This window comes from Canariomyces notabilis (genome assembly GCF_033297395.1).
Source record: "Canariomyces notabilis strain CBS 508.74 unplaced genomic scaffold N656scaffold_23, whole genome shotgun sequence".
Classification (NCBI taxonomy): domain Eukaryota; kingdom Fungi; phylum Ascomycota; class Sordariomycetes; order Sordariales; family Chaetomiaceae; genus Canariomyces; species Canariomyces notabilis.
In genome coordinates this window covers 120195-144549 of record NW_027041845.1, presented here as the reverse complement: position 1 = coordinate 144549, position 24355 = coordinate 120195, and the positions used below count along the sequence as shown (strand labels likewise).

Genomic DNA, 24355 nt, shown 5'->3' with positions numbered 1-24355 from the left:
TGAAAACGAACCGCAGACGTTCAACCTCCGTTGCTACATCCGAAATTTTGCCAGCATCGGTACAATACAAGTACAGGAACAGGTTGGGTACAAGGGTGTCGCTTAGGTCAGCAGTCAGCACAAGCGCTTGCCAAGCCTGCCATGGTGAACCGGCATCTTATCGCAGGTGGAAATCATCCCACCTCACGCCTTACTACGTCACCAACCTTCTTGTATCGGCTTGAACCTGAATGATCGCATCGGATACTTACTGTAAACTCGACACCTATTCCAGCAAATCCCTCATAACCTAATCTGGCGCACGACAGCGAACCAAGAGGATAATCACTGGCGCCTGCTTCGAGGAGGCTTAAGCTCACAATTGCACATCGACACTCAGTCTTTAGAGCATCGGACGATTCCCCGATTCTACCCGAATCACGCGGGGAACATAAGCCCCAGCGCAGTGCGATTCTAATACCAGTCTTCCTCTTCTTTCTATAGGCAGTTGTTCCATCCACAAGATTACAACATGTGGTGGCCGTGGGGAGGCAGTTCGGATAAGCAACCGGGGCCGTCAAACTCTGAAAAAGACAGCCCCAAACCATTACCCAGCGAGTCCAAGAAGGATGTGTCACAGGAATTCGATGCCAACAAGCTACCTGAACGACGAAAACTGCCGCCAAAGCTTCAAAAGATTATTGAAAAGTCAGACAAGGAGGAAAACTTATTTGACGAGATAGTCGAGGGATAGTACGTGCGAAGAACCTTCACGCAAGCACATCCAGGCTAACCCGCCAGCGCTCCCCCCTCGACGGAATCCAACGTCCGCTACGCAGCCTACGCCTCTCGCTTCCGTACCATACTCCTATCCGCCCACCGCTATGTCGCCTACACTTCGGATATCGGCGAGTCCTTCCGGCCCGTCGCGCATCCCTGGCTGATCCGGGGCGCCTACGGCGTATCGTGGATCTACATCCTCGGCGACGTCAGCTACGAGGGGTACAAGTCGTACTGGCACAACCAGCGCATCCTGAACCCGCAGCTCGAGCTCACGACCCGGCAGCAGCAGATTCTGGGCGTCGACCTGACGGCACCCGCGGAACCCCCGCGAAATCCCGCTGCCGCCGCCGGAAAGGTGCCGCCCCTGGAGGACTGGCGCACCGTCATGCTGCAGCGCGGTATCTTCCAGAGCATTGCCAGCATGGGCCTGCCGGCGTTTACGATCCATAGTGTGGTGCGCTACAGCGGACGGGCGTTGAAGGATGTGAAGAACGCGAGGATAAGGACCTGGGCACCCATTGGGCTGGGACTCTCGATTGTACCGTTCCTGCCCAGAATCTTTGACAAGCCGGTTGAGAATGCGGTTGAGTGGGCGTTCCATAAGGGATTCGAGGCGTTTGGCGGTCCTGAGGCGGTCGGGAATGCGCCGCTGATTGGGAGAGAGAAGCAATTGAGCGAGAAACCCAAATCTAAGAAAGACTAAGGGCATGGCAGGCGAGTTATTATAGGTATCATAAAGGAGCTAGGCGCTATCTCGTCTCATATTTAGATCCGTTAGAATTCCCTCCTAGATGCTGTCGCTAGCCAAACCATCTGAGTAAACATATCACTTGGCTTGACCGTATAGATTGTATATGTGCCATGGAATGCCGCGTCGAGTGCTCGCCTGTCCAAAGCACTACGCAAATACTGTCACAATATCGCTCTTAAATACATCGAGCCCGTAAAACCCCCGTTAGCCGAACACCAATAACGCCATGCCATGCCATGCCATGCGAGATCATGCAGAAGACCCAACGATGATGAAATATTTCCGCGGCGCATCAAGGAGCAATCAGATCCGCCGGCGGCCCAATACCTCTCAACAAGACCACCGTATTACCGCTCTGTACCACGTCTTTCAGTTTCTCGCCAAACTCCAATACCCTCCCGCCTTCCACGTGGAAGACCCGTAGGCGCTCCTGCTCATTATTCGACATGTTATTCTTATTCTGCACCTGCAGACTCCTGGCCGCCGCATCAAGCATCTTGCCAACGGACCAGTCCTGCGAGTAGAAAAACTCGCCCTTGGGCGGCTTGGCCCCCGGCGTCGCGGCCTCGGCCTCAACGTACAAGTACACCCTCTTTTCAGGCGGCACCTTTGCGTCGCCCTTGGCCGTCTTCTTGAGTGAGTTTACCGCCAAGGTCCGCGCCACTTTCGATTGGGGTTTCGGCGCCGGCAGCGACTGCCGCGCCTGTTCCTTCTTGGCCTGCCCCCACAGTTTGAGCCTCTCGAGCGCGCTCCTGGCGTTGTCGGCAATGGCGGTGGCGTGGGCGGCGGTCGCGGCGCGCGCCCCTATGGGTGGCTTGTTCTTGCAGTCGTGGTCCTCGCGCATGCGGTGCTTGAGGCAGTAGTCGCGGTTGCAGTCGGCGCAGTGCACGCCGGGAACGAGCGCGGTGCCGATGATGGTCTTGCAGTTATCGTCGGCGCACGGCTTCTGGCCAATCAGGTCCCGCATGCGCTTTCCCTCGCCAGCGGAGTGTCTGGCGAGCTCGGCCTGGCGGCGGCGCGCGGCCCAGGCGCCTGGGTTGGTGCATTTGTGGCCGTCCTCGGTGCGGTGCTCGAGGCAGAAGGTCTTGTTGCACGACTGGCATTGGAAAGGGAGGAAGTCGAGCTGGTTGCAGTAGGCGTATTGGCAGTGCGAGCCGACCAGACTGGCGTCTGTGCCACGGCTGTCGACGGCGGCGGTCGACATTCTGATGTAGGAGGTTTCGGATTCCCTGGGGTCTGGGGAGGCCATGGTCGGCGCACTCGAGAGAGGGAGGCCGTACTTAATGAAAGGGAGAATAATGCCGAAACGAGTGACTGGCTAGGTAGCAGGCGGATTACGTGCGCTCTGATTATTAAGAATCATGGAAGTGGGATGTTTGAAGTGTGGTCGTTGGCAAGGTTGCCTGGCGCAGTACTGGAACGATCTCGAACGCACCCGACAGCCTGGAGCGGCCTGGTGGGGCGAGGGGCTGAGCCTTCCCACCTTGAACTTCAGCTTCCATTCAAGAAGGGTTAGGGTTGCATCCTTGTGTAGTGTAATAGTTCCAGTGTAAGGCTCGCCACTTGAACCAGACCATTTCATTCCAATTACAAACAGGACACTTAGTCCACCATGTTTGCCAGCCAGCCGTGCCCATAATTCGATATGCCTCCCTATGTCTCCCGTAAGCGAACACGCGATTGCACTCCTACGGTTGCGGACAGCCCGAAAGACAAGGCCCAGTCTAAGGGGTTTACAGCCCCGCAACGCAAGGCGACGCTTTTCGATGATCTCGATGCGAGTTCAACTCCGCGATCTACCCGAAACGGCCTCGCGACCGGAGAATTGAATGACAGTGAGGACGATGACAGTTCTCTGACGTCATTATCGGACGTCGACTTCGAAGATGTTCCCGTCGCCAAGCGACAAAAACTCGAGGGCACAGCTGAAGAGGAAGGCGAAGAAGACGAGGATGACGAGGATATCGAATTTGAGGATGTCGAGACGCCACAAACGCCATTTCCGGATATCCCAACACCGTCCGGCGACCTAGAGTTGACCCTAATCCGGGACACAAGGATATCTTTGGTCAATGCATTGGGCAAGAAAGGCCCGTCCAAACTGGAGCGGAAGATCCGAATTGCCACACATTGCGCGCACGTCCAGTTTCTGCTCTGGCACAATGCAATTCGCAACTCCTGGTTGTGCGATTCGACGGTCCAAGGGATTCTACTGTCGCACCTTCCGCCCAGGTTATGGGCTGAAGTAGATAGGTGGAGGAAAAACAGTGGGCTCGAAGCCCCCGAGGAGGCACCAAAAAAGGGCAATCCGAAGACAAATGGCAAGGGCAAAGGCAAGCCGAAGGCTCCGGAGCGTCAGTCCCGTGACTGGGGCGCGGCGTCACAGCACCTGGAAAAGGGCGCTGTGGACATGAGCCATGGGGATCCTCTCTTCCGGCTGATGAAATACCTCGCGGCTTGGTGGAAGCAGCGATTTCGTATCACCGCGCCCGGTCTCCGCAAGTGGGGTTATATGACGCTTGAGAGGCTAGATCGCCTGACCAAGGCCTTTAAGCAGGAGTCACACGACCCGGATAGGTTCGGGGAACGGATTGCGAGCCTGGACGACTTCCGGCTGTGTGCACAGGAGTGTGCCGGTAGCCGAGACGTCGGTGCACAGCTCTTCACCGCTCTTCTGAGAGCTCTGGGCTTGGAGGCTCGTATGGTTGCTAGCCTCCAGCCTCTAGGGTTCGGGTGGAACAAGCTGGAGGAAGCAGAACCTGAGACAAAAGGAGCTACTACCCCTGGCCGAACGCCACAGGACAATTCGAATCATGGTTCCAAGAATGACAAGGCATCCTCTTCGAAAACAAGCACGGCCAAGGCAGCAAGAGCGAAGGCCTCCGTTCGGTCTTCGAAACGGGTTGGCGGGACGAGTCCGGTGGAGGCACCTTCTGATTCTGAGCTTTTCGCCGACGATAGTGACGACGATCTGGCCATTGAGCTGCCACGGTTATCCCAAAAGAGAGGAAGGCTCTATGATGCAGACCTTGAGTATCCTCATTACTGGACAGAAGTCCTCTCACCAGTCACACATAAGTACCTCCCGGTCGATGCCATCGTGAAGGCCGTGGTTGCGACGAAGCGGGAACTCATAGAAGCGCTAGAGCCTCGCGGCAGCAGAGCAGACAAGGCGAGGCAGGTTATGGCGTACGTTGTAGGGTACTTTCAGGACGGCACCGCGAAGGACGTCACTGTACGGTACCTCAAGAGGCAAACGCTGCCTGGCCGTACCAAGGGGATGCGCATCCCTATTGAAAAGGTCCCAGTCTACAACCGCCACGGCAAAATTAAGCGATACGATCAGTTTGATTGGTTCAAATCCGTCATGAGAGGTTATGTCAGAGGGGATCGGAAGCATCCGATCACCGAGATAGATGAGCTGGAGGATTCAACAGATTTGAAGCCATCTAAGCCGGAAAAGAAGGAGGTCAAAGACGGCGAGGAAACCCTCCAATACTACAAGCAATCCAAGGAGTTTGTCCTGGCGCGACACCTCAAACGAGAAGAAGCCCTTCTGCCCAGCGCCCGTCCCGTCAGGATGTTCAAGAACAAATCCAAGGGCGCCTCCGCATCCGGCGCTGGAGAAGAGCCCGTCTACTCACGCAAGGACGTCGTGCAAGTAAAGAGCGCCGAGACGTGGCACAAGCAAGGCAGGGCCCCCATCGCGGGGGAACAGCCCTTGAAGTGGGTCCCCTACCGCGCGGCCACGACCAACCGGCGGCGAGAAATCGCCGAGGCCGAGGCCGCCACGGGTGAGAAGGTGCTCCAGGGACTCTACAGTTACGACCAGACCGACTGGATCATCCCGCCGCCTATCAAGAACGGCATCATCCCCAAAAACGAATACGGAAATATCGACCTGTTCGTCGAGCACATGTGCCCGGAGGGTGCGGTCCACGTGCCTTACCGCGGGGCGATGCGCGTGGCCAAGAGGCTGGGTATCGACTTTGCCGAGGCCGTGGTGGACTTTGAGTTTGGGCATCGCATGGCGGTGCCGGTGATACAGGGCGTGGTGGTCGCAGAAGAGCATTATGACAGGATGATGGAGGAATTGGCCAAGGACGAGGCGGAGAAGAGGCGGAAGGAGGACGAGAAGAGGCGCAAGGCGGCGCTGGCGATGTGGCGGAAATTCTTGATGGGCATGCGCATCATCGAGAAGATACAGCAGGATTACGGTCGGGTCGAGGAAGGGACGGATGTCTTCAAGCGGGGCGGTGTCGGTCGGGCGATGGATGGGGATGCTGATGAGAGAGAGGGTGAAGGAGAAAGGCAGGATATGGGTGGGGGATTTCTACCCGAGGGGTATGAAGTTGAGGAGGAGGAGAGGACGACTGCGTTGTCTTCTGGGTTCTTTCCCGTCGTGGATGACGATGACGGCGCGGAGGATGGACTCGAGGTCGATCACGGGGAAGGGCCGAGTAGGCAGGCAACCGGGCTGGCCGAGACGGTTATGAGCACGAAGCCAAAGAGGAAGGCAGTTAAGGCGAAATCGTCTCGACGGAGACGGCGCAATGCCCTTCCCAGCTCGGAAGAGGATGAGGATGAGGATGAAGGGCACAATGAGTCAGAGGAAAGTCAAGATTTCGAGGAGGACGACTAGGGAAGGACACAACAGTTCGTCAGGACAATAAGAAGTCCTGCACGCAGTTCGGCCGCTCCCTGCTTTGCTGGAGCTTTGCGGCAGGGTGACAAAGCTACGTATAGGTGGAGCTTCATTGCAAGACTTGGCGTCCCAGAATCATGGTCAATGTGAACCTGTGGTTGGGAAACCTGCAAGTAGCCAGGTTCTTTTGCCGTGGAGAGAGTGGAGGCACCCTGACGAGTGAAAGGAGTGGCTCTGCACAGGACACCCGGGTACTATACCCGATTCCGGAACATTGTTGCAGTTCCGGGTTCCGGCCGATCCAATTGCCGCCGATGAGGTGAATTTCACAGGCGATGCCTGAGTAATGGCTTTAGGTGCCCTTCAACAGAGGGAACGTTACTCGGCGCCCAACGACAATTCCTAGGAAGCTACATCCAGCCTAGCCTACCAATGCACCGGTTTTGTACTGTACTGTATCTTACAGTACGTGAATGGAGAACATGATGTACCGTATATTCTCGAGAATTTCGACAAGATCTACTGCACAGACTAGGCCGAGCCACCAATCTCAGCCCTGCACTATGCAATGAGCTTCGGCCTTGCTGATGCGATGCGAGGTTGAAGTCAGGGTTTGGAGTGAATGGAAGGTTTGTTAGATACGTCGCTTGCCTTAGTCTGGGCAGTAGATCTTGTCGAAATTCTCGAGAATACCTATGCGGTATGTCCAGTACAATTCCGCCATGCAAAGGAGATGCCCCTCCAGGTGTAATTAAGGTTTGGCACCGCGACCCATATCCTGACGAGAAAAGGCAACAAGTTTAGCAGTGATAGCCAGCCGTCAAGGCAGCCAGCCAACCTTAAAAGTTACCTTGACAATTTGACATTGTCTCAATTTCCCAGGAGCCCAGCTCTGCTCGGTGCTTCTGTCACAGCACGGGCCTTGCATTCTTCGATCCAACGCGGGCTGTCTCTCAGCTTTGCCAAGTGCAAGAAAGGAAACTACGAACGTAGATAACCTACCCTCGCTGCCTTGAAAACCAAACTTCTCGGATGCCTACGACTTTTCCAATTCAGCGCACCAAACTCGAACCAAGGCTCCTACCCATGCATTTGGTTCGTGGCTTCGAAGGGCACTGGCTAGGGAAGATTGGATCCCGACTGGCCGGTCTGGCTGGTTTGGCCTAGTGCGCGCGCCTTTCTCAGCCGCCGCAGAGAGCAAGCGCACCTGCCGGTTGGACTTGGCCAGCCTTGCTCAGGTTCGGCCCCTCAGCATCTGAGAAACCCTCACCATCGCGCAGCTCGATTGACATCTTATCGGCCTAAGCGTCAAGATGGAGGATGCCGACTGGCCCAATTTGATTTTGCAGCTGGATCAGTCCTCTCCGCCCGCCCAACGACTAGATGGCGTCGCGATGCCGGGTGGCCTTCCCAACAATGACGTTCAACAAGGGTGAGTGATCCTTTTATATCCCCAGATCCCCATTGTCCGTGTCGCTCAGGAGAGATGGAACCGCCATGCCGCTCCGACAGCCGTCTTAGTCCGAACTCAGCTTTAAGCTTTGGCTGGTGTGACAGGCCCACGCCGGTTGCTTTGGAACAGACAGGTTGCGGTCCCTACTTAAACAGCCACCACTCCATCGCCGTTTGGCATGTTGTCCGTCGTGTCACTCCAAGCGGCCCGAGAGCGTACAGAAACGTGTTTTGACAGACCACACTTATCCTCTCGGTTGTCCTCCCTTATTCCTGAGATAAGAGAAGATGATTCTTGATGTTTTGCTTGGCCTAGCTTCGTTCTGTTCAACCCTTTGTTCAACTCTCATCCCCGCCTGGAACTGGGTGAAAAGGAAAACGAACTGGGAGAAACATTCTGACTACTTAAGCAGTGCTTTGGGCGGGCTGGGCCCATTTCCAGCCGACCCTCGGCCTGAGCCACCCTCAGGAGAGGAGGAAGAGACGCGGTCAAAGTGTCGAGAAGCTGTCCTGAGTTGCTTTCCCGACATCTGCCCGGAGTATCTCGACAGAATTGCTGCTGAGCACCACTGGGCCGCTGAACCCCTTATCACCCACCTTCTGGACGAACAGGAAAACGGTCGCTCGTACCCGAAACGCTCTAGATCTCTCAAACGAAAGCTGCCGGATCCCGACGAGGAAGCCGAAGAGGAAGTCCAGGCCCGCAGACTCTCCAAGGACGACCCACGAGAGCCTGGTAAAGGCCCCCTATATTTCCAGCAGTATTCTAGAGCTGCGTGAGTATCCATTTGATTCCCCAATCTCCGTACCTCATCGCAGCTTCACGGTTACCCGAAGTGAGACTGCTATGTCTGACTCTGTGATAGTAAGAAGCTCCTCAAAACCTCATTTCCTCAGCTGTACGTCGCCGACATCGAGAGCCACTTGAGGGATAATCATTACCGCATGTACACGACGTATCTGGCGCTGGAGAAAGCTTACTCAGACGGTAACAGTGGCCTCCGCCTCAAGTCCCGGAAATCCGCTGCCAACCCTCAACAGCCGGACCCTTCCGAGTACATTAACGCTGCACAGCCAGTGGTGGACGTCTGGAACGCATTCTGTGCAGCTCAGGCCATGGCTGCGAAGGAACACGCGGAAGCCGAGAACCGGCAGCGTGCGCAGGACGAGGGGACTCTCCTGGAATGCGGATGCTGCTACTCCGAGTATCCGATCAACAGAATGGTTCACTGCAACGGAGACGTTATCCACTGGTTTTGCCGCGATTGCGCCAGGCGCGTGGCCGAGGATGCCATCGGCTACCAAAAGTACCAGCTCAACTGTGTGTCGATAGACGGGTGCAAGGGTACCTTCTCCAAAGACCAGAAAGACCTGTTCCTGGATGACAAACTGGTCGCTGCTTTGGATAAGATTGAGCAAGAGGCGAACCTGCGTCTGGCTGATATCCCAGATCTGGAACGCTGCCCCTTTTGCCCGTACGCGGCCGAATACCCCCCAGTGGAGGAGAACAAGGAGTTCAGATGCGACAACCCGGAGTGCGGCATCGTGAGCTGCAGGCTTTGCCGCAGGGCGACACACATTCCCAAGTCATGCGAGGAAAACATGCGCGAAATGGGTCATTCCCTTCGCCGTCAGATCGAAGAGGCCAGGTCGGCGGCTCTAATCCGCAAATGCAATAAATGTAAGCCGTGCCCTTACTATTGTTTTCACCTTGCTCCCACTGACAGTAGCGGCGTAGGCGGCACACCTTTCATCAAGACGGAGGGCTGCAACAAGATGACCTGCACCCGCGCTGGCTGCCGGAACGTGCAATGCTATATCTGCTCAAAATCCTGTGATTACAGTCATTTCAACGACACCTCGAGGGGTGGAAAGCAGGGGAACTGTCCCTTATTCGACAAGGACATAGAGCAGCGGCACGAAGCAGAAGTCCGGGCAGCCGAGGAAGAGGAACGGAGAAGGGTTGCCCAGGAGAACCCGGATATCCACCCTGACCTGCTCAATATCAACTTTTCAGAGAAGGTAGAGAGGGGCGCAAAAGCGCAGAAAGCGGCAGCCGCTGGCCCGCCAAATCCTGTACCAGAGGCTCTCCGTAGGTTTTTTTAATATTTTCCGCCCCCTTAGGGCTTTTTGGTGCTATATTGCGTCTCTCTGACTGATGGTTGCAGCAGTCAACAGAGAAGATGACCAGGTCGCCCAGCAGTTTGGTCCCTTTGGCGCACGGGTCGTTCGTCAGCCTCAGGTGGCACTTCAAAGACAACAGCAGGCAGCTTTGCAAGCTCAACAGGCAGCAGCTTTGCAAGCTCAACATCAAGCTCACCTGCGAGCGCAGCGAGAAGCGCAGCAGCAAGCGCAGCAGCAAGCCCAACTGCGAGCAGCGCTCCAGGAAGCACGGCAGCGAGCGCAGCAGGAAGCACGGCAGCGAGCGCAGCAGGAAGCACAACAGCGAGCGCAGCAGCAAGCGCAGCAGCAAGCGCAGCAGCAAGCAGAACTAGAAGCACAGGTACAAGCAGAACTACAAGCACATATACAGGTCGCCCAACAACCTCAATTCGGCAACCAGGCACAGCCCGCTCAACATGAGCAGCTCCTGCAAAATGCTGCGCCCTTACTGTCCCAGCCGCCGGGGGAATTTCGATGGAATCAGATCCTCGCTCCTCATCAAGCTGGCCTCTCCTCGATGTACAGCCCACCCGCGGTTGGCCACGCTTGGTCATTCCCCCATAACGGACTTCCGGCACCGAACCAACCTCATGCACCTTTTCAGGCTCTCCCACAGTGGTGGCCTACTCCCAAGCCCCAAGCAAGCAACATTCATGGTCCTCGAGTCCAAGTTCCGACGTTCGGAAGTTCGTTCGGCACGCATCCGGTCGTGCCGTTTAACTCCAACCCAGGCTTCGGTGTTGCCTTAGGGCCGATTCCTCCCCCTCAGAACCCGCAGGGGCTGGCAGGAGGAGTGGATTAGCAATCCAACCGCCAAAGTGCCGCGGGCTACGGACTGGGCCAGAACTTGACAGGCGGCATTGGCCTGTCCGGGTCGAGCACCCAGCCTGCCATAACAGTATCGCAGGCTTCGTTCCCTGCTCAGACAGGCAGCGTTGCTGGGCTCGCCGCCAGTAGGCACGCTAATATGTCACCTTCCCAGATTACTTCACCTTCTCAGGCAGGCGCTGTTGCTGGGCTCGCCGCCAGCCGCCACGCTACTCCGGCACCTTTTCCCGTATCACCGTCCCCGGGCCCCAAAGGTGGTTCTTGAAAGGTCCGGGCATCGTGACTATGACGTGTTTGGCACGAACATCAGGGGTTGACAGCCCCGTAAAGAGGTCTGAGCAACGGGAGGGACCTCAATCTAAGTCTCGCTTGCCCGGATTAAGACCGCCTCAGTTTTTACCACTCCTTGGCCCATTACTCGTCAGGTCAGGTCAGCTTGTGAGTGATATCAGCGTGACCTTTCACAGCATTTTCTATGAACCACTCCATGCGAGAAACGCCTGGCCCGGGACATCGCCACCATGAGCCGCCTCTCGGGCGAGGAAGTATCCTTTGATTTGACACTTCTTCTCTCGTTCTTTTTTATTTTCCCTGGGCGATTTCTCATCTTCTCTCACCCCATGGCACTATACATGGGTATGATCTTACGAAGACAGGGTTGCATGCACTCGGTTCGGACCAGGCTTCGTTGGAAGTTGCAGCATTAATCATAATCATCTACGGCACTTTTTGCCATGCCCTACGCGGGCATCACGCAGCGAAGGCAGAGGGAGGGAGAATGTTAGCTTCGCTGGCCGATGCCTTTTCAGTTCCGGCTGGCTACTTACTCTCTGCCGTTTAGTCACTTTGAGCTTCTTTCATGGGTTACGGCGCTGGTTTCGCGTGGAATGGTCCGGTGTGGGATATGTCGGGGTCTGTTTTGTTATTCGCTGTTCTTTTGCTCGGGCCTGCTAGCAATCGTTGTCCTTCCGTGTTTGGTATTAGTCCTCCGGATTGCACGGGGTGTGCTCTGTCACCTGTTGTGTCATGGTAGGAACACGTCTCACGGCGCTTCCATGTGTAGTTCGCTCAGGACAGAAGTCATACTTTTGATCTTGGGCGCTAATTAATGAATCTATATGACCGTGGACTTGCTTGTGATTGCCAGTTGCCAATTGCCGATGGTCATTGCCGCTACTGCTGCTTGCTGCTCTAGCTATGATGACCTCTCTCTTAGTTAGCCCACCCTCCTTGGTTACAGCATGCCACACCATCCATCCCTAGCTACAAACCCAGTCACAATTCAGACACAGCCTGACAGACTGACAAGACGGCCTACCGCCCCTTCCCAAACTTCTCATGCCACTTGCCCCGTGGCTTGGGCGCCGCCGCCGCCGCGTCCCCGATCGCCTCGGGGACAAGCTCAATCGTCTCATGGAGGGTGGCGATTGCGTTGAGCCCGGGTGGTCCAATCACCTGGGCGTCATCATCCGTGGTGGCCGTCGCCGTGGCCGTAGTAGGGGCGGCGGGCTCGAGAAGGATGAGGGCGTTGGAGGTGTTTTTCTGCCGGAGGGAGTAGGTCTTGCCCTCGCCGCCGTTGCCGTTGCTGTCGTTGGGCGTCTTGAGGAGTGCCGCGGTTGGGGAGGGGTGGAGGGTCAGTCTGAGAAAAGATTAGATTAGAGAAGGGGGGTCAGTTTTAATGAAGAAAAGGGAGGGGAGGGTGGGAGGAGAGGGTTGGTCAGTAAGCCAGCTGGTCAGGCAGACTGTCGGTTGTTAGAGTAAGAAGAAAGGGGGGTGAGCGGGCTGCGGGTAGTGTAGCCGAGGGCTCCATAAAACAAAATACGTGAAGAGTAAGGTATTGTACAGTACGGGAGGATTGCCTGGGGAAAGAACTTTAAGGGTTGTATGGTGCACGGGAGAGTGGGGATTCTGGAAGCAGATTGGGATGGTAGGCTCCGTAGGGCTGCGTAGGGCTGCGTAGGGCTGTGAAAGGCGGGGAAATGAACTGCTGCTTCGTAACTCGGTGAAGTTGGGTGCAACTCACGTCGGAGGGTCTGGGCGTTCGAGGAGCTCGAGCAGCTCGGGCGGTAACTCTAGAAGCTTGTAGCCGGTCTCGTCGACTGCGTGGAAGAGCGGGATACCGGCATCGTCTTGGGTCGCCATGCTTCGTTTGGCTTTGGCTTTCCCTACTGTTGGAAGGTGGTCGGGACTCGGGAGATATACAACTCAAAACACTAGGCGATTACCTGATACTTCGGGGCCACTAAACAGAAACTCTCGGACCGCACGGTGAATGTAGGCTCAATTTCGGGTATAAATTCAACTCCGGGACAGAATTGTTGTTACTGCACTCCAAGCGACCAACGCATCTTGAGCAAGCAATTTCTCGTCACCACAAGCACCCTTTGATCAAAAGGCCCCACCAATTACCCAGCAGCAAGTACGCGCCCCACTTGCCTATCTAGGTACACACACCAAGCCAATACACTCATCTCGACACTAAGACATCGACATGGACGCACTTTACTGGGGATACTCTTGACCTTGAGCACGAAGCCTGGGACAGTGACCTCCCCGACCAGGCCGACGATCTTACAGAGCAATGTGGATGCTCTTGCAACCAATATCTTTCGTATTGCCTTCTGTGCAGGTTCATCCGATCCCTGGGAATACCTGCTCGCTTATTCCAGCATGACGTGTCAAGAGCGCGAAAATCATCCCTCGAGATTGTCTCCTCTCCCAAGCACTTTCTCTGATCAGATGGAAGTGGTAGCCTCGCCATTGAGCGAAGTCTCTGATGAGTGGGAAGAAGATAGCAGCTTCGAATGGAAGAAGATAGCGAGCTTGAGTGGGAAGGTACGAGGTCTGATGTGCTCGACGACCACCCATCAAGGTCGATGACACGCCGAAGAAGTTCGACAGCACGCCAAAGGTGCTCGACATTGATAGTATGCCCAGGGTGCTCGACAATACAGCAGAGGTACTCGACGGCATGCCGAAGATGCTCGACGGCGTGTCAGTGGTGCTCGACGGTATGCCAAAGGCGCTCGATGATACGGCAAAGGTGCTTGATGGTATGCCAAAAGTGCTTGAACGACACGCTCGACGAAGCACTCGATATGGCATACACGTATGCTGCCAGGCTTGAACTGATGGCTGCCCGGTCTTTTAAGTCGCCCGCGTTGCGGCTCGTATGGAGCCCGAATTATGTATCGCGTCGAGAGCGAGGTCTCCAGGGGCTTGAAACAGGTCGGATCATATTTGGGCACACATATAGGAGATGGGCAGCTCATGCCCTCGGGGTCTGGGCAAACTGCGACAATCCTCGTATCTGGCTATTGATTTGGTACTGGATTCGACGGCAGATAGAAGGATTGTTCGAACGTTGTATTGATGTAGGTAGAATGGCCCTTCTGTGACCAGGAAACACGCGGAAGGCAAAGCTGATATTACCCTCTGCCCTTGATCTGCGCTTCCAAAAGCTCGATTAATGGGTTATACCCCTGTGAACGGGCCAGGTCAACCGGTGTCTTCCCGCTCTTGTCTGCAAGCCAGGGCTCGACATCTGTGTGATCCAGCAAGACACGTGCGGTACTCCGAAAGCCGCCCATCGCAGCATAGTGAAGCGCTGTTAAGCCCTCTTCGTCGGCTTCTCGGGCAGAAGCCCCGTAATCCAAGAGCGCCTTCACCGCACCGTGCCCGTGTTTCGCCGCAATCAGGAGGGGTGTCAAACCGTGATGGTCTCGAGCATCTACCTGTGCCCCCTTCTCCAGCAGGAGTCGAGCTGTCGTCTCATTCCCCTTCTTTGCCGCCCACGATAGCGGCGTGAAGCCGTCTTGTCCGTCATCCCTTAATTCCAAGTCGGCGTTGTGCTTCAGGAGCAGCCTAACAATAAATCAAGCGCCAACCCAGAAGCCAAGGAAAGTGCCGTGAGCCCGGTCCCTCTGTCCTGTGTATTTGGGTCGGCTCCGCGATCAAGTAAGAGTCGAACCACCGGAGAGCTTTCAGCCAGAATCGCCATGTGAATCGGATATTCTCTGCCCCGTTGAAGAAGGCGCTGGGCTTCTTGTCAAAGCGCGCCAATTGAGTGTAATTTGTGTTACCCCGACAACTCCCCCCAAAGTTGGGGTTGAACCCCTTGTCCAGCAAGAGCCTGGCGACACTCTCAAACCCCAAGCTTGAGGCCTTAATCAAAAGCTCTTCTCCATGGCCTGCGTGATCGTTCCACTTCAGCGGAGCTGCCTCCCCACAGATCGTAGCGATGCGCTCATGCTCGAAACCCGGCAGAAGCATCGCCATGAGCAGGAGTAGGTCACTCGCCCGTGTCATCTTCTCCATCAACAACTTGACAATCCTTAAATGGCCCCGTCTGGCGGCAAAGGACAGGGCCGTCCGCTCAGGATGCACATAGGTTGCTCCTTGGTCCGGGTCGGCGCCTAACTCAAGAAGTAACCCAACGATATCCTCGTATCCTCCTTTAGCAGCGCGCGCCAGCAGTGTCATATCATCCACCGGGGTCCAATCTACGTTGTCCCATACAGCGAGTAAACGTTGGGCCATGGCCGGTTGGTTCGTCTTCAGCGCCTCGTGGAGCGATTCTTTGACACTTTCACGAGCTCCAACGTCCAGCAGTGTCTGAACCATCTCCTCATTACCTAGCGCAGTAGCTCTCAAGAGCACTTCCTTCCCAAGATTCCGAGCGATGTCCTGGGTATCGCACTTACTAACTAGGACTCGCACGACTTGCAGGTCGTTTCGAGCCACCGCCGCAGAGATAGCACGCGCCACAGACAGCGCCTCCATGCTCACACTGCCTTCGAGCAGAACCTGTACCGAGTCACAGTCCCCGCTAGAGGCAGCCCACTCTAGTGCTGCCGACCGACCGGAATCGTTTGCGCCCAGATCGACAAGTTCCCGCACTACGGCCGTATGTCCACCCTTGGCGGCAAGCTCAATAGGGTGCGGACTGTCCTGGACAGCGTTGATGTTGGCTCCAGCAGCGGCAAGCAGCCGCACCACGTCGGGCTGTCCAGCCTCCGAAGCAAAGCCCAGTGGTGTCAATCCAGCGCCGACGCTGTCTACCTCCGCTCCATTCCGAAGTAAGAACTGCACAATGGTGGCGTGCCCTTGCTCTGCTGCCAACGAAATTGGAGTTCGGTCCTCACAGTCCTTAGCGTCAACATCGATATCGTCGCGGCCGAGCAGTTCTCGAACTAACTCATCCATACCCTGTTCCGACGCCCACGAAAGGAGGCTCCGGCCTGCCATCTTGTCGACCGCGTCCAGACGGGCACCCAATTGCAACAGTAACAAGGCCGCTGACTCATGACCCTCAGAAACCGCCAGCATGATGGGTGTCATTCCGGTTCTGGTCTCCGCCCTCCCCGGCTGCGCACCGCGCTCGGCCAGAAGCCGAATGACGGCAACATGGCCTCCTTTGCTAGCGTTGATTAACGGTGTCTTGTCTTCCAGCATGAGATCGACGTCTTCCCCGCAGTCTAGAAGTACCTGAACAAGGTTTGTGACCCCCCTTCTTGCTGCTACGAGCAAAGCCTCTTGTCGGGCGGTGCCACCGTTGGAGTTGCCCATGATTTCGGCCCCGTGGTCGAGCAGGATCTGAGCTGCGGCCTCGCTACCGCTTTGTGCTGCGGCCTCGCTACCGCTTTGTGCTGCGGCGTACAGCGGGCTAACCCCCACCTCGTGCCGTGCCCCTGCTCGAAGGAGAAGCTGTACCATGGAGACTCGGCGGGATTTTGCGGCGTGATGCAGCGGCGTCTCTTCGGCCCCGTTCGTTGCGTTTATGTCAGCTCCGCGTGCTATCAAGAGTGCGGCCATCCTTTCATGCCCACCCTCCACCGCTGCGTGCAGTGCTGTGTTCCTGGGCCACCACTCAAGCCTTGCGCAGACGTCCGCCCCCGATCGTAGGAGCGAGCAGACGATTTTCTCGTGTGCTGGGCAGCTTATCATGGCGATAGCCCAGTAAAGTACGCTGGTTGGATCAGCACCGTTGCTCAAAGGCTCCTCCACTGTCTGCAAATTGGCCAGCTCGACCGCGACGGCCAGGACTGAGTATCTTCTGTCAACTCGGTGGCACACAAAGTTCGGATCTGCCCCATGCTGCAGCAGTATTTTCGCTACTTCGGAATGGCCATTCTGTACTGCGAGAAATAGCGGCGTCGTCCCATTTGAAGTGGCTACAAAATCGAAATTGGCGCCGTGGCGCAGCAGAAGCTGGACGACGGAAGTGTGACCGTTCTCTGCGGCAATGGAGAGTGCTGTGTGATCGTCCCTGTTCACCATGTCGGCTTCCGCACCCCAGCTAAGGAGCAGACCGACCAGCGCCTCGTGGCCTCCTTTCGCGGCGAGCACCAAAGGGGTGCTGCCATCCGCTCGCTGTTTATTAACATTAGCACCAGCTTTGAGGAGCAGAAGTGCTGCCGTCTCGCGTCCGTACTCCGCCGCTTCGTGAATTGGCGCGCCCCCTATGTTGTTGGATTGGTCGACATCGGCACCATGCTGCAGTAGCGCCTGAATGACAGCCGCGTCGCCATACACGCTAGCGAGATTCGGATCGACCCCGTTGGTCAGCAGCAGATGCACCACATTTTCGTGCCCGTTCCTCGCAGCGTCCTGATGAGGGGTGCCAGCAACCTTCCAAAGAGCCGCGAATTCCCCAGGCATAGATTTGAACTCGGAGTGCCTAGGCAACGAGATCTGTCCTTGGGCCAGCGCCGTGTAGTCGCAAAACCGATGGACCAGTGCCCCTCTTTCAAACAATATGCTGACGACGGAGCCGTGTCCGTTCCTCGCTACCTGGTGCAGCGCCGTTCCCCCACCGTAGTCTTCGGCATCAATCTCTGCGTGCCCTAGACCCAGCAGCCACCGAACCAGCTCCTCATAGCCGCTGCCGGCAGCTTCATGTAGCGCTGTCCCTCCCAAAAGAGGGCCTGATGCCGTAAGCTCCGCTTGTAGTCGGGCTGCTACCTTGTCTTGGGTAGCCATATCCCAACGGGAAGGATGTCGTCTGAATTCCGGGGATGCAAACACGGCTTGAACCAGGCTGTCTTCCCATATCAGCCGTGAGGCCACGTGAAAATTGTAATTCCGGTTGACACAAGCGCCAAAGGAAAGCAGTGCTTTGACGATATCCAAATGCCCGTTCCTGGCGGCGCGGTGGAGAGGGGTTCCTCCATAGTTATCTTCGGCGTCCAACTTCACCTTGTGATGTATCAGCAGCTGAGCGACTCCAAGATGCCCATTCTTGGCTGCTCGGTGCAACGGAGTCCCGCCAAACCGCGCCGAGACGTTAGGGTTGCAGCCCTTCTCTAAAAGAAGGCGTACAATTCCGACATGGCCGTTCTCGGCGGCGCGGTGGAGCGCGGTTCATCCGAAGCTGTCTTCCGAGTCGAGGTCGGCGTTGCCGTCTGCAAGAACCGACTTGGCGAATTCGTCCAAGCCGAACTGGGCGGCAACGTGCAACGCGTTGACGTTCTTGGGATAAAGCTGGCTGTAATTGTGGAACCTGAAGCTTGGAAGGTGGGAAGCCTGGCTAATGGATATGCTGCTTCTATGGTTTTTGAGGAGCATCAAGGCCATTTCCTGGAGATGCAAGCTTCGCGTCTTTTGCAAATGCCAGCCCCACCACTTGGCCGCGTATTGCAGGAAAGGGAAGTTCTCTAGCCTGCGCTCCATGCTGTCGTCAGACGGGCTAGGCCCGTTGGCGAATTCATCAAACGAGAGGTACGCCAAACAAGCTCGAGTAATTCTTTCCTCGGCGAGGGCAAAATGACGATCCCCCAGCTGGTCCAGGTATTCCATGGCGGTAGCGTGAACCAAGCGCACTCGCTTGCTCATGGGCTCAACTGCAACAAGACCGGCGCACACGTTGACTATGAACTTGTCCTTAACCAGAGCAGTCGCGTCCAGCTGCCGTGGCAGTGGAGTTGCTTCGCCTGCTTCTTCCGCCACAAGAGCATGTCCAAGCTCGTCGACAGTTAAGGGCCTCGCCGAACGGTGTATCCAGGCTAAGATTAGTAATCCTCTCCGGTACCATGTCTCCGGTTATTTCACCATCCTCTCCAGACAACTGGTGTACATGTCCGAGAGACCTGTTGGCATGCTCGTGAGGGCATCGTTAACATCCCTGATGCTGGCAGAGGCCCGGATATGTTCCACCTGTAAGGCTGCCAATAGAAACCTGTGCTCGTTAGCTATGGTTCACTGACCGAGGTCGTGCTATTATCGAATGAATAACGACCTACATCCCTGACGCTTGTCGCGCGGTTGAGCAAATGATTCTATCGAGAAGGCTTGGCCCGTAACCAGGTTCTCCATCAGCGGCGATTAACTCTAGAAGGTCGTCATCGTTTTCCAGTTGCTGTTTGACGAACATCGCAACATCTGCCTCTCTGGCGCTAATATCAACTCGGGTTATGATAGAAGGGTCGTCAAATTCCCGGTGGATGTCCTGGGCGTGCGGACGACTGGTTGTGAAGACCCAGGTCCGGCCGTTCTTCAACTTGGCCAGGTCCTTTAGGGATGAGAGCAGCATGCTTCTGTCTTTCTTATCGCATTCGTCAAGTCCGTCCACGAACACATAAGCTCTCTTCAAGCTCGAGGCAAGAGAGAGAAGCAAGCGCTGTAGCTCTCTGAGGCTAGGCTTGGTCGACTTTTTTATCCCTTGGTCATCTTATGATAGAGCTCATGGACCTCACGATGCAGTGTGTCGCCATGGATGGCGAGCTGCTTCACTAAGCTAGAGATTATGGAGATGCTTGTATTTGCATCAGGGTCGTTAAGGTGGCAGCAAGCCATAGCGACGACGGTCTCTTCATCTGGGAATTTCGCTTTAACGTGCTCGATGACGACCGAACTAGGCGTCGAGTCAGTTCAGTGCTACTTGAGTCCGGTACTGCCGAGAGCTACTCACGTCATGACTGTTTTTCCAGCACCGGCTGCGCTTGCAGTCAGTAATGGTCTGTACTTTTGACTGGCAGGGGCGCGTACTTACGATCTCCTGGGCACCAGAGCATATGATTACCTTCGCCTCCTAGCCAGGCATCAACGGCATCTGATCCTAAGAACCAAGAGCAAGTACCCTCCTGATAAAGCGAGAACACATCTTGGTGTTTCTGCTCCATGTCGGCAGTGTTGAGCCAGTTCAGGATCCTTCGGCATTCTTGGTCTGAAGGTCGATCAGCCAACCATTCTTCATGATGCCTATGGTGGAGTTGAATAGCTGGAGAACTCCATACCGTCTTTGCCAAGGCGTAGCGATTCCACGGCTTCGGAGAGATCGTTAACAGCACCCTTGGTTTCCCTCGATAAGTAGCTGGTTCAGAAATCGATGAAGTCCAGGCCCGAAGAAAGACAGACTTTGGTAAGTAGACATACAGGCTATCAGATTGGAGAGCGAGCATAAAATAGGATTTCAACCTCTCCAGTGACAGCAGGAGTTCGGCTATCTCGCTCTTCTCGAAAGGCCATGCGAGTGTCCGGCTGAGTTTTTTCACGGCGCCCACTGGGGAGAACTTCGATGCAAGAGTCTTCAGAGCTGCTTTGAACTGCTCCAGCGGACCTCCTGGGGTACTCAGGGAGCGTACAGCGGTGAACAGCATTCCGGCGCCTTCCTGGTCTTGTTGTGCACGCTCTGCCTGGGTCTGCATTAGAAACAGCGCACCCGTGATGCTGCTGATCTCGCCGAAAACTTTCTCAAGCTCCTTTGGTGCATTCCGAACCGAGTTTAAGCAGTTTAGAACGGTTCCAGCGAGCTGCAGCACCGCGACGATACTTGCGGCAGTGCTAAGACCGTCCATAGTAAGCAGTATGAGGCGACGTCTGGCCACGGCTGGTTCTGGTTATTGTACAAGACGTCGATGCTCAATCCATTGCCTGCCGATACGACTTCCAGAGGTCGAAATGGGCGAAGCGCTCACTGCGCACTCACTGTTACTGAGATCAGCTAGGGTGGAGGGGAGGCCTCGAGTATCCAACGGATTCGAAGAACACGCTGCGGGGTTATGCAAGCGCCAGGCGATCAGGACATTCAGATGCAACGCCATCTTGCGTTAGGAACCAATGCGTAGGCGGGTGGCTCGTAAGTTCGTCTTACAACCCAGTGTGCAGATGGGAGGCTGAGGTGCGGTGCTGCCTGTTGGCAGTTCTTGTGTTTTACGAAGTCTCTAAGCTGATTACCTAAGCAGTCCCACTCTATCTCTAACTGAGTCCTGACAGACCCGAGAGCCAGGTATGAAAGTGCGAAGGGAACTGCCCCTCGACTTTCACCGTTTCACGGGTACTGTACCTTCCTACCTGTGAGGACGGGATACGTTCCATACCTCATTAACTTGACCCAGGAAATTAACGACTTGTGACAATTGCTCCCATCTGCAGTGAGATATTTTGCGAAGAAGATTGCTGGCAACCACAATGATTTCTTCACAGGAAATGCATTCTCCTCGTGTCAAGCGACCAGGTACGGGGATAATTAAGGGTCATGTCACACCCACACACAGCCTCTGTGACCTTCGAGGCCTCGACAGCCTCAACTCTTCATGATGACCAGATCTCTTTTGTTTCAAAACGGCGGGCATCAACGAACATGGTGAAACAACGAGGCTGTGCAAGCCAGTCCGACGGGATTGCTTGCCAGTGGATACATACCAAGATGAAAATGAAAACGATCACAGGTCCGATGGAATATGTGGCTTGCATGAGCAATGAGTGCACTTTCGGTGAAGAAGGCCTAATGATAGCTGAGATACTGTGGTTGACCCATTGTGTGCTACATGGCCCTTCCTAGTTGGGAGCCGAGGCTTCCAGAGATGGACCAGCCACGCTTCGTATCTGTGTGTGGTGTTTGCTCCTAATGCAGGAACTATTGGCAGCTTCGATATGGGCTGTATTGAAGCCCCTGGAGCCAGTTAATACTGATGGAAGCTCAAAAGCCCCGTGGTGCCCTAAGGAAAGGGTCGTCCGGTGCCTCGATCACTTACGAGCTGCATCAAACGTCCCACACTATCCGCATGGAAAGCACTGCTTTTCTCAATCAGAATTTCCCAGGGGATTTGGAACTTGGCCTGCGCGATCCCAGACAACAGCCTACACAGGGCTCGCCGGAACCGGAGCCTGGACCGCCTGGACCTAGCCACAGCAGCGATCCCATTGATGTGCCATCCAACATTGCCAACAGACAATGTAGCGTGAAGACCCGAGCCCGTGCTTTGTCCTCGATCCTGCTCCTGTTCGGGGTGACGGCCTTACTCACCATTCTGTACCTCGTCTACGTCCACCAGGCGCTACTAGCTGCTGACCCCCGGATTCCCGATGCGTTGATGGAGGCAAGAACTGCCAACTGGATCCTCTCCATCTGCTCTACCATCTTCGCAAGCTTGGTGGCATATCTCTTGGGTGATGTTCTGAACCATGCACGCTGGCTCCTTGCAGCACGCGTTGAAGGCATCCCCTTGGCCCTATTTGCGGTAATGGGTTCAGCCACCGAGTGGCATGCGTCCGCCTTCATTTCCCTGGGAAACTGGAAGTCGCCCGCAACGTGGGCGTTTGGGATTGTGAGGTAAATGCTTGACCCCTATAACTTCCGGGGGAGTGTTATCACTGACCTACGGTTACCACAAAGACTCGGTCTGCCCCTGGCCACCATCTATTACGGCGCTATCTTGAAGTGTAAGATATTTACTCGCCCTGCCGCTGGAGCAGCCATCTAACATGGAAACCCAGTCAACGCCGATTTTGAATATATCTTCCGCGAGAACGGTCCTCCGGTCCAGGTTTACGCTGGCCTGGCACCCATGGACCCGCGAGTCTTGAGTTTAGGCCCACTCCGTCCCTCTCGTATCGCAATGTATTTTCAGGCCTTTACCCAGGTTCTACTCAGCTACGAGCAGTACACGGTTGGCATGCCGGCTCCAAACTGCGACGGCGTTTGCCGCTCGTTCCTCATCCCCGGCGGCCTTGAAACGGCGAGGGCCCTGAACGGCTCTTTGCTGAACTCGACCCTGCTAGAAGGAGGCCTGTTTCAAGACCACGAAGCCATCGGAATTCACAATGCCCCCGGCTTCTTGCTGGCATACAAGCCGTTGCCGCCGACCTCAGATTTCGACAGAAACCACGAGTGTACCGTCTACGGCCATGGCTTCAACGACGCCATCCAAATCTGCACAAGACCGGCACCCCCATCTCTTGAAGTAGGCAAGTCATTCTCTGCCCTGACTTGAAATGACCCTACTACTTGACCCTAACACGGCTCGACTCTAGGTTGGGCGCCGTGTCCTACGAGGTTAAGCGACCGTAAAAGATGCTTCAACGACACGAGCTGGACGCGCGCACCGATTCGTACGAAACTAAGCATGTCCGCGTACAAGCAGTATTCTACGACTTCATACCGGCGAAAAGACCTGCACATACTCGACGTAACCCTCACCTCGGAGCCCCAGGCCGTCCCGCTCAACGAGTCCGACTACCAGCTTCTGTGGCGCCGCATGCTGGTACCAACCGACCAGGCCAACAGCCTGGATCGCAGCATGATAGACTCGGTCACGTTCAGCCTCGCGTGGCTGCAACGGCTGTACGACGACGAGTTCCCCGACGACGCCAACACGCCGATGGAACACCTGGAGAACTTTCTAGCCATCCCCTTGCAGTTCATGGTGACCGCCATCCAATTTGCGAACTCGACCATCCAGGAACAGTCCGGGGATCCTGACGGCTTCGGTTCGCTCCAGTTCCCGCTCCCGGCAGACATGCTGACGACGGCCGTGGGCGTCAGGATCATGGAGCGCCTCAAGGGGCAAACCTGGGTCGTGTGTCTGTTTACCGTCACGGCCGTACTGGCCGTCCTCTTCATCGGCGCCCTGCTCGTTTGGATGGTTTTCTTTCAAAGATACCGGCCCGCCGCGATTACAGGAGTTCCTGATATGGACATTGCTGAGAAGTTTCGGTGTTGCATAAGGAGCGGCGGACCAGAGGGTACAGGCTTGGCTGGGCCGAATGCCGGAACGGGAAAGAAGTCCTGGTGGCAAAAGGTCCCTATGCTAGCGGGCTTGGTTGCTCGGCTTCGAAAAGGCGCCATGCTAGGGGGATTGGTTGCGAAACTTCGGACCGACGATAGCGGGAGAGAAGTGCTCCTGATAGAACCGAGCGGTCTGAGGTCGATTCGAACAACTTTGAGTTGGGAATCGGGAATTCCCCTTCTGGCCATTTCGAGGTCCACCAGAGGCGCCAGTCGCGTGGGGTAATAGTCAGTCATTTGTTTCAGTTGGTTTGTATTACTATGTTGGAATTACGGTTGATAGCACGTAAAGGCATGACACGACAAAGACACTACACAGAGCAGAGGGTATCACGATATTCCAAGTTCCTGGCCTGGGTTGTTACAGTATGGGATAGATAGGACAAACACGGCTGCTTATATCTTCGGGGACAATAGTTCGACGAAGGCGGGTGCTGTGTGTTCGTCTCAACCCCCTTTGGACACGATTCCTGCAATCTGGAAACCTGCTATGCAGCATATATTCTGATCTGGACAGACCCAGGCAGTCGCATCACTGCTGGCCCAGTCAGCACATCTACCTAGTACCTCCTTCTAATCCCTACCCCATAAGCACAGAACCGGACAACCAGGCAAACAAAACCTCCATGCCCCGTTGAATGCGTAGAACCGAGACGCTACCTATACAAGTACACCTCCTTCCAATTTATATTCCCAACCCCTACCACCCATCCGTACCACGTACAGTCCCAAAGAAACCCGGTTACCC

The 24355-nt window shown here is 55.6% G+C and overlaps 11 protein-coding genes across 11 annotated transcripts; 6 read left to right on the top strand and 5 right to left on the bottom strand.

Annotated features, from left to right (window-relative positions):
• The first annotated feature begins 196 nt into the window (after positions 1-196).
• N656DRAFT_782550 (uncharacterized protein) lies at positions 197-1602 on the top strand. The gene is made up of 2 exons (XM_064815782.1): positions 197-732; positions 781-1602. Exons 1-2 carry the CDS (start codon positions 512-514, stop codon positions 1463-1465), a joined length of 906 nt encoding a protein of 301 aa, XP_064667288.1. The 5' UTR covers positions 197-511; the 3' UTR covers positions 1466-1602.
• Positions 1483-2942, bottom strand: N656DRAFT_782549 (uncharacterized protein). The gene has a single exon (XM_064815781.1). It carries the CDS (start codon positions 2760-2762, stop codon positions 1806-1808), a length of 957 nt encoding a protein of 318 aa, XP_064667287.1. The 5' UTR covers positions 2763-2942; the 3' UTR covers positions 1483-1805.
• Positions 2943-3158: 216 nt separating this feature from the next.
• N656DRAFT_715199 (Rad4-domain-containing protein) lies at positions 3159-6155 on the top strand (the record flags this gene model as incomplete). Its single annotated transcript, XM_064812030.1, has 1 exon — positions 3159-6155. The coding sequence occupies one exon, from the start codon at positions 3159-3161 to the stop codon at positions 6153-6155; it is 2997 nt and encodes a 998-aa protein (XP_064667286.1).
• A 1743-nt stretch (positions 6156-7898) lies between these two features.
• N656DRAFT_715418 (uncharacterized protein) lies at positions 7899-9716 on the top strand (the record flags this gene model as incomplete). Its single annotated transcript, XM_064812043.1, has 3 exons — positions 7899-8386; positions 8477-9291; positions 9349-9716. The coding sequence occupies 3 exons, from the start codon at positions 7899-7901 to the stop codon at positions 9714-9716; spliced, it is 1671 nt and encodes a 556-aa protein (XP_064667285.1).
• N656DRAFT_316250 (uncharacterized protein) lies at positions 9609-10848 on the top strand. The gene has a single exon (XM_064809216.1). It carries the CDS (start codon positions 9769-9771, stop codon positions 10573-10575), a length of 807 nt encoding a protein of 268 aa, XP_064667284.1. The 5' UTR covers positions 9609-9768; the 3' UTR covers positions 10576-10848.
• A 414-nt stretch (positions 10849-11262) lies between these two features.
• Positions 11263-11825, top strand: N656DRAFT_316270 (uncharacterized protein). Its single transcript, XM_064809217.1, has one exon. It carries the CDS (start codon positions 11399-11401, stop codon positions 11708-11710), a length of 312 nt encoding a protein of 103 aa, XP_064667283.1. The 5' UTR covers positions 11263-11398; the 3' UTR covers positions 11711-11825.
• N656DRAFT_782545 (uncharacterized protein) lies at positions 11693-12937 on the bottom strand. Its single transcript, XM_064815780.1, has 2 exons — positions 12625-12937; positions 11693-12240 (listed from the first exon to the last, which is right to left on the bottom strand). The coding sequence occupies exons 1-2, from the start codon at positions 12741-12743 to the stop codon at positions 11916-11918; spliced, it is 444 nt and encodes a 147-aa protein (XP_064667282.1). The 5' UTR covers positions 12744-12937; the 3' UTR covers positions 11693-11915.
• N656DRAFT_782544 (uncharacterized protein) lies at positions 12879-14008 on the bottom strand. Its single transcript, XM_064815779.1, has one exon. It carries the CDS (start codon positions 13704-13706, stop codon positions 13233-13235), a length of 474 nt encoding a protein of 157 aa, XP_064667281.1. The 5' UTR covers positions 13707-14008; the 3' UTR covers positions 12879-13232.
• A 3955-nt stretch (positions 14009-17963) lies between these two features.
• On the bottom strand, positions 17964-19131 carry N656DRAFT_800623 (uncharacterized protein; the record flags this gene model as incomplete). Its single annotated transcript, XM_064818030.1, has 3 exons — positions 17964-18582; positions 18676-18777; positions 18842-19131. The coding sequence occupies 3 exons, from the start codon at positions 19129-19131 to the stop codon at positions 17964-17966; spliced, it is 1011 nt and encodes a 336-aa protein (XP_064667280.1).
• N656DRAFT_316279 (uncharacterized protein) lies at positions 19084-20722 on the bottom strand. Its single transcript, XM_064809218.1, has 5 exons — positions 19974-20722; positions 19835-19911; positions 19591-19764; positions 19510-19534; positions 19084-19452 (listed from the first exon to the last, which is right to left on the bottom strand). The coding sequence occupies exons 1-5, from the start codon at positions 20393-20395 to the stop codon at positions 19254-19256; spliced, it is 897 nt and encodes a 298-aa protein (XP_064667279.1). The 5' UTR covers positions 20396-20722; the 3' UTR covers positions 19084-19253.
• Positions 20723-21402: 680 nt separating this feature from the next.
• On the top strand, positions 21403-24068 carry N656DRAFT_316292 (uncharacterized protein). Its single transcript, XM_064809219.1, has 4 exons — positions 21403-22152; positions 22216-22262; positions 22317-22787; positions 22854-24068. Exons 1-4 carry the CDS (start codon positions 21512-21514, stop codon positions 23831-23833), a joined length of 2139 nt encoding a protein of 712 aa, XP_064667278.1. The 5' UTR covers positions 21403-21511; the 3' UTR covers positions 23834-24068.
• The last annotated feature ends 287 nt before the right edge of the window (positions 24069-24355 follow it).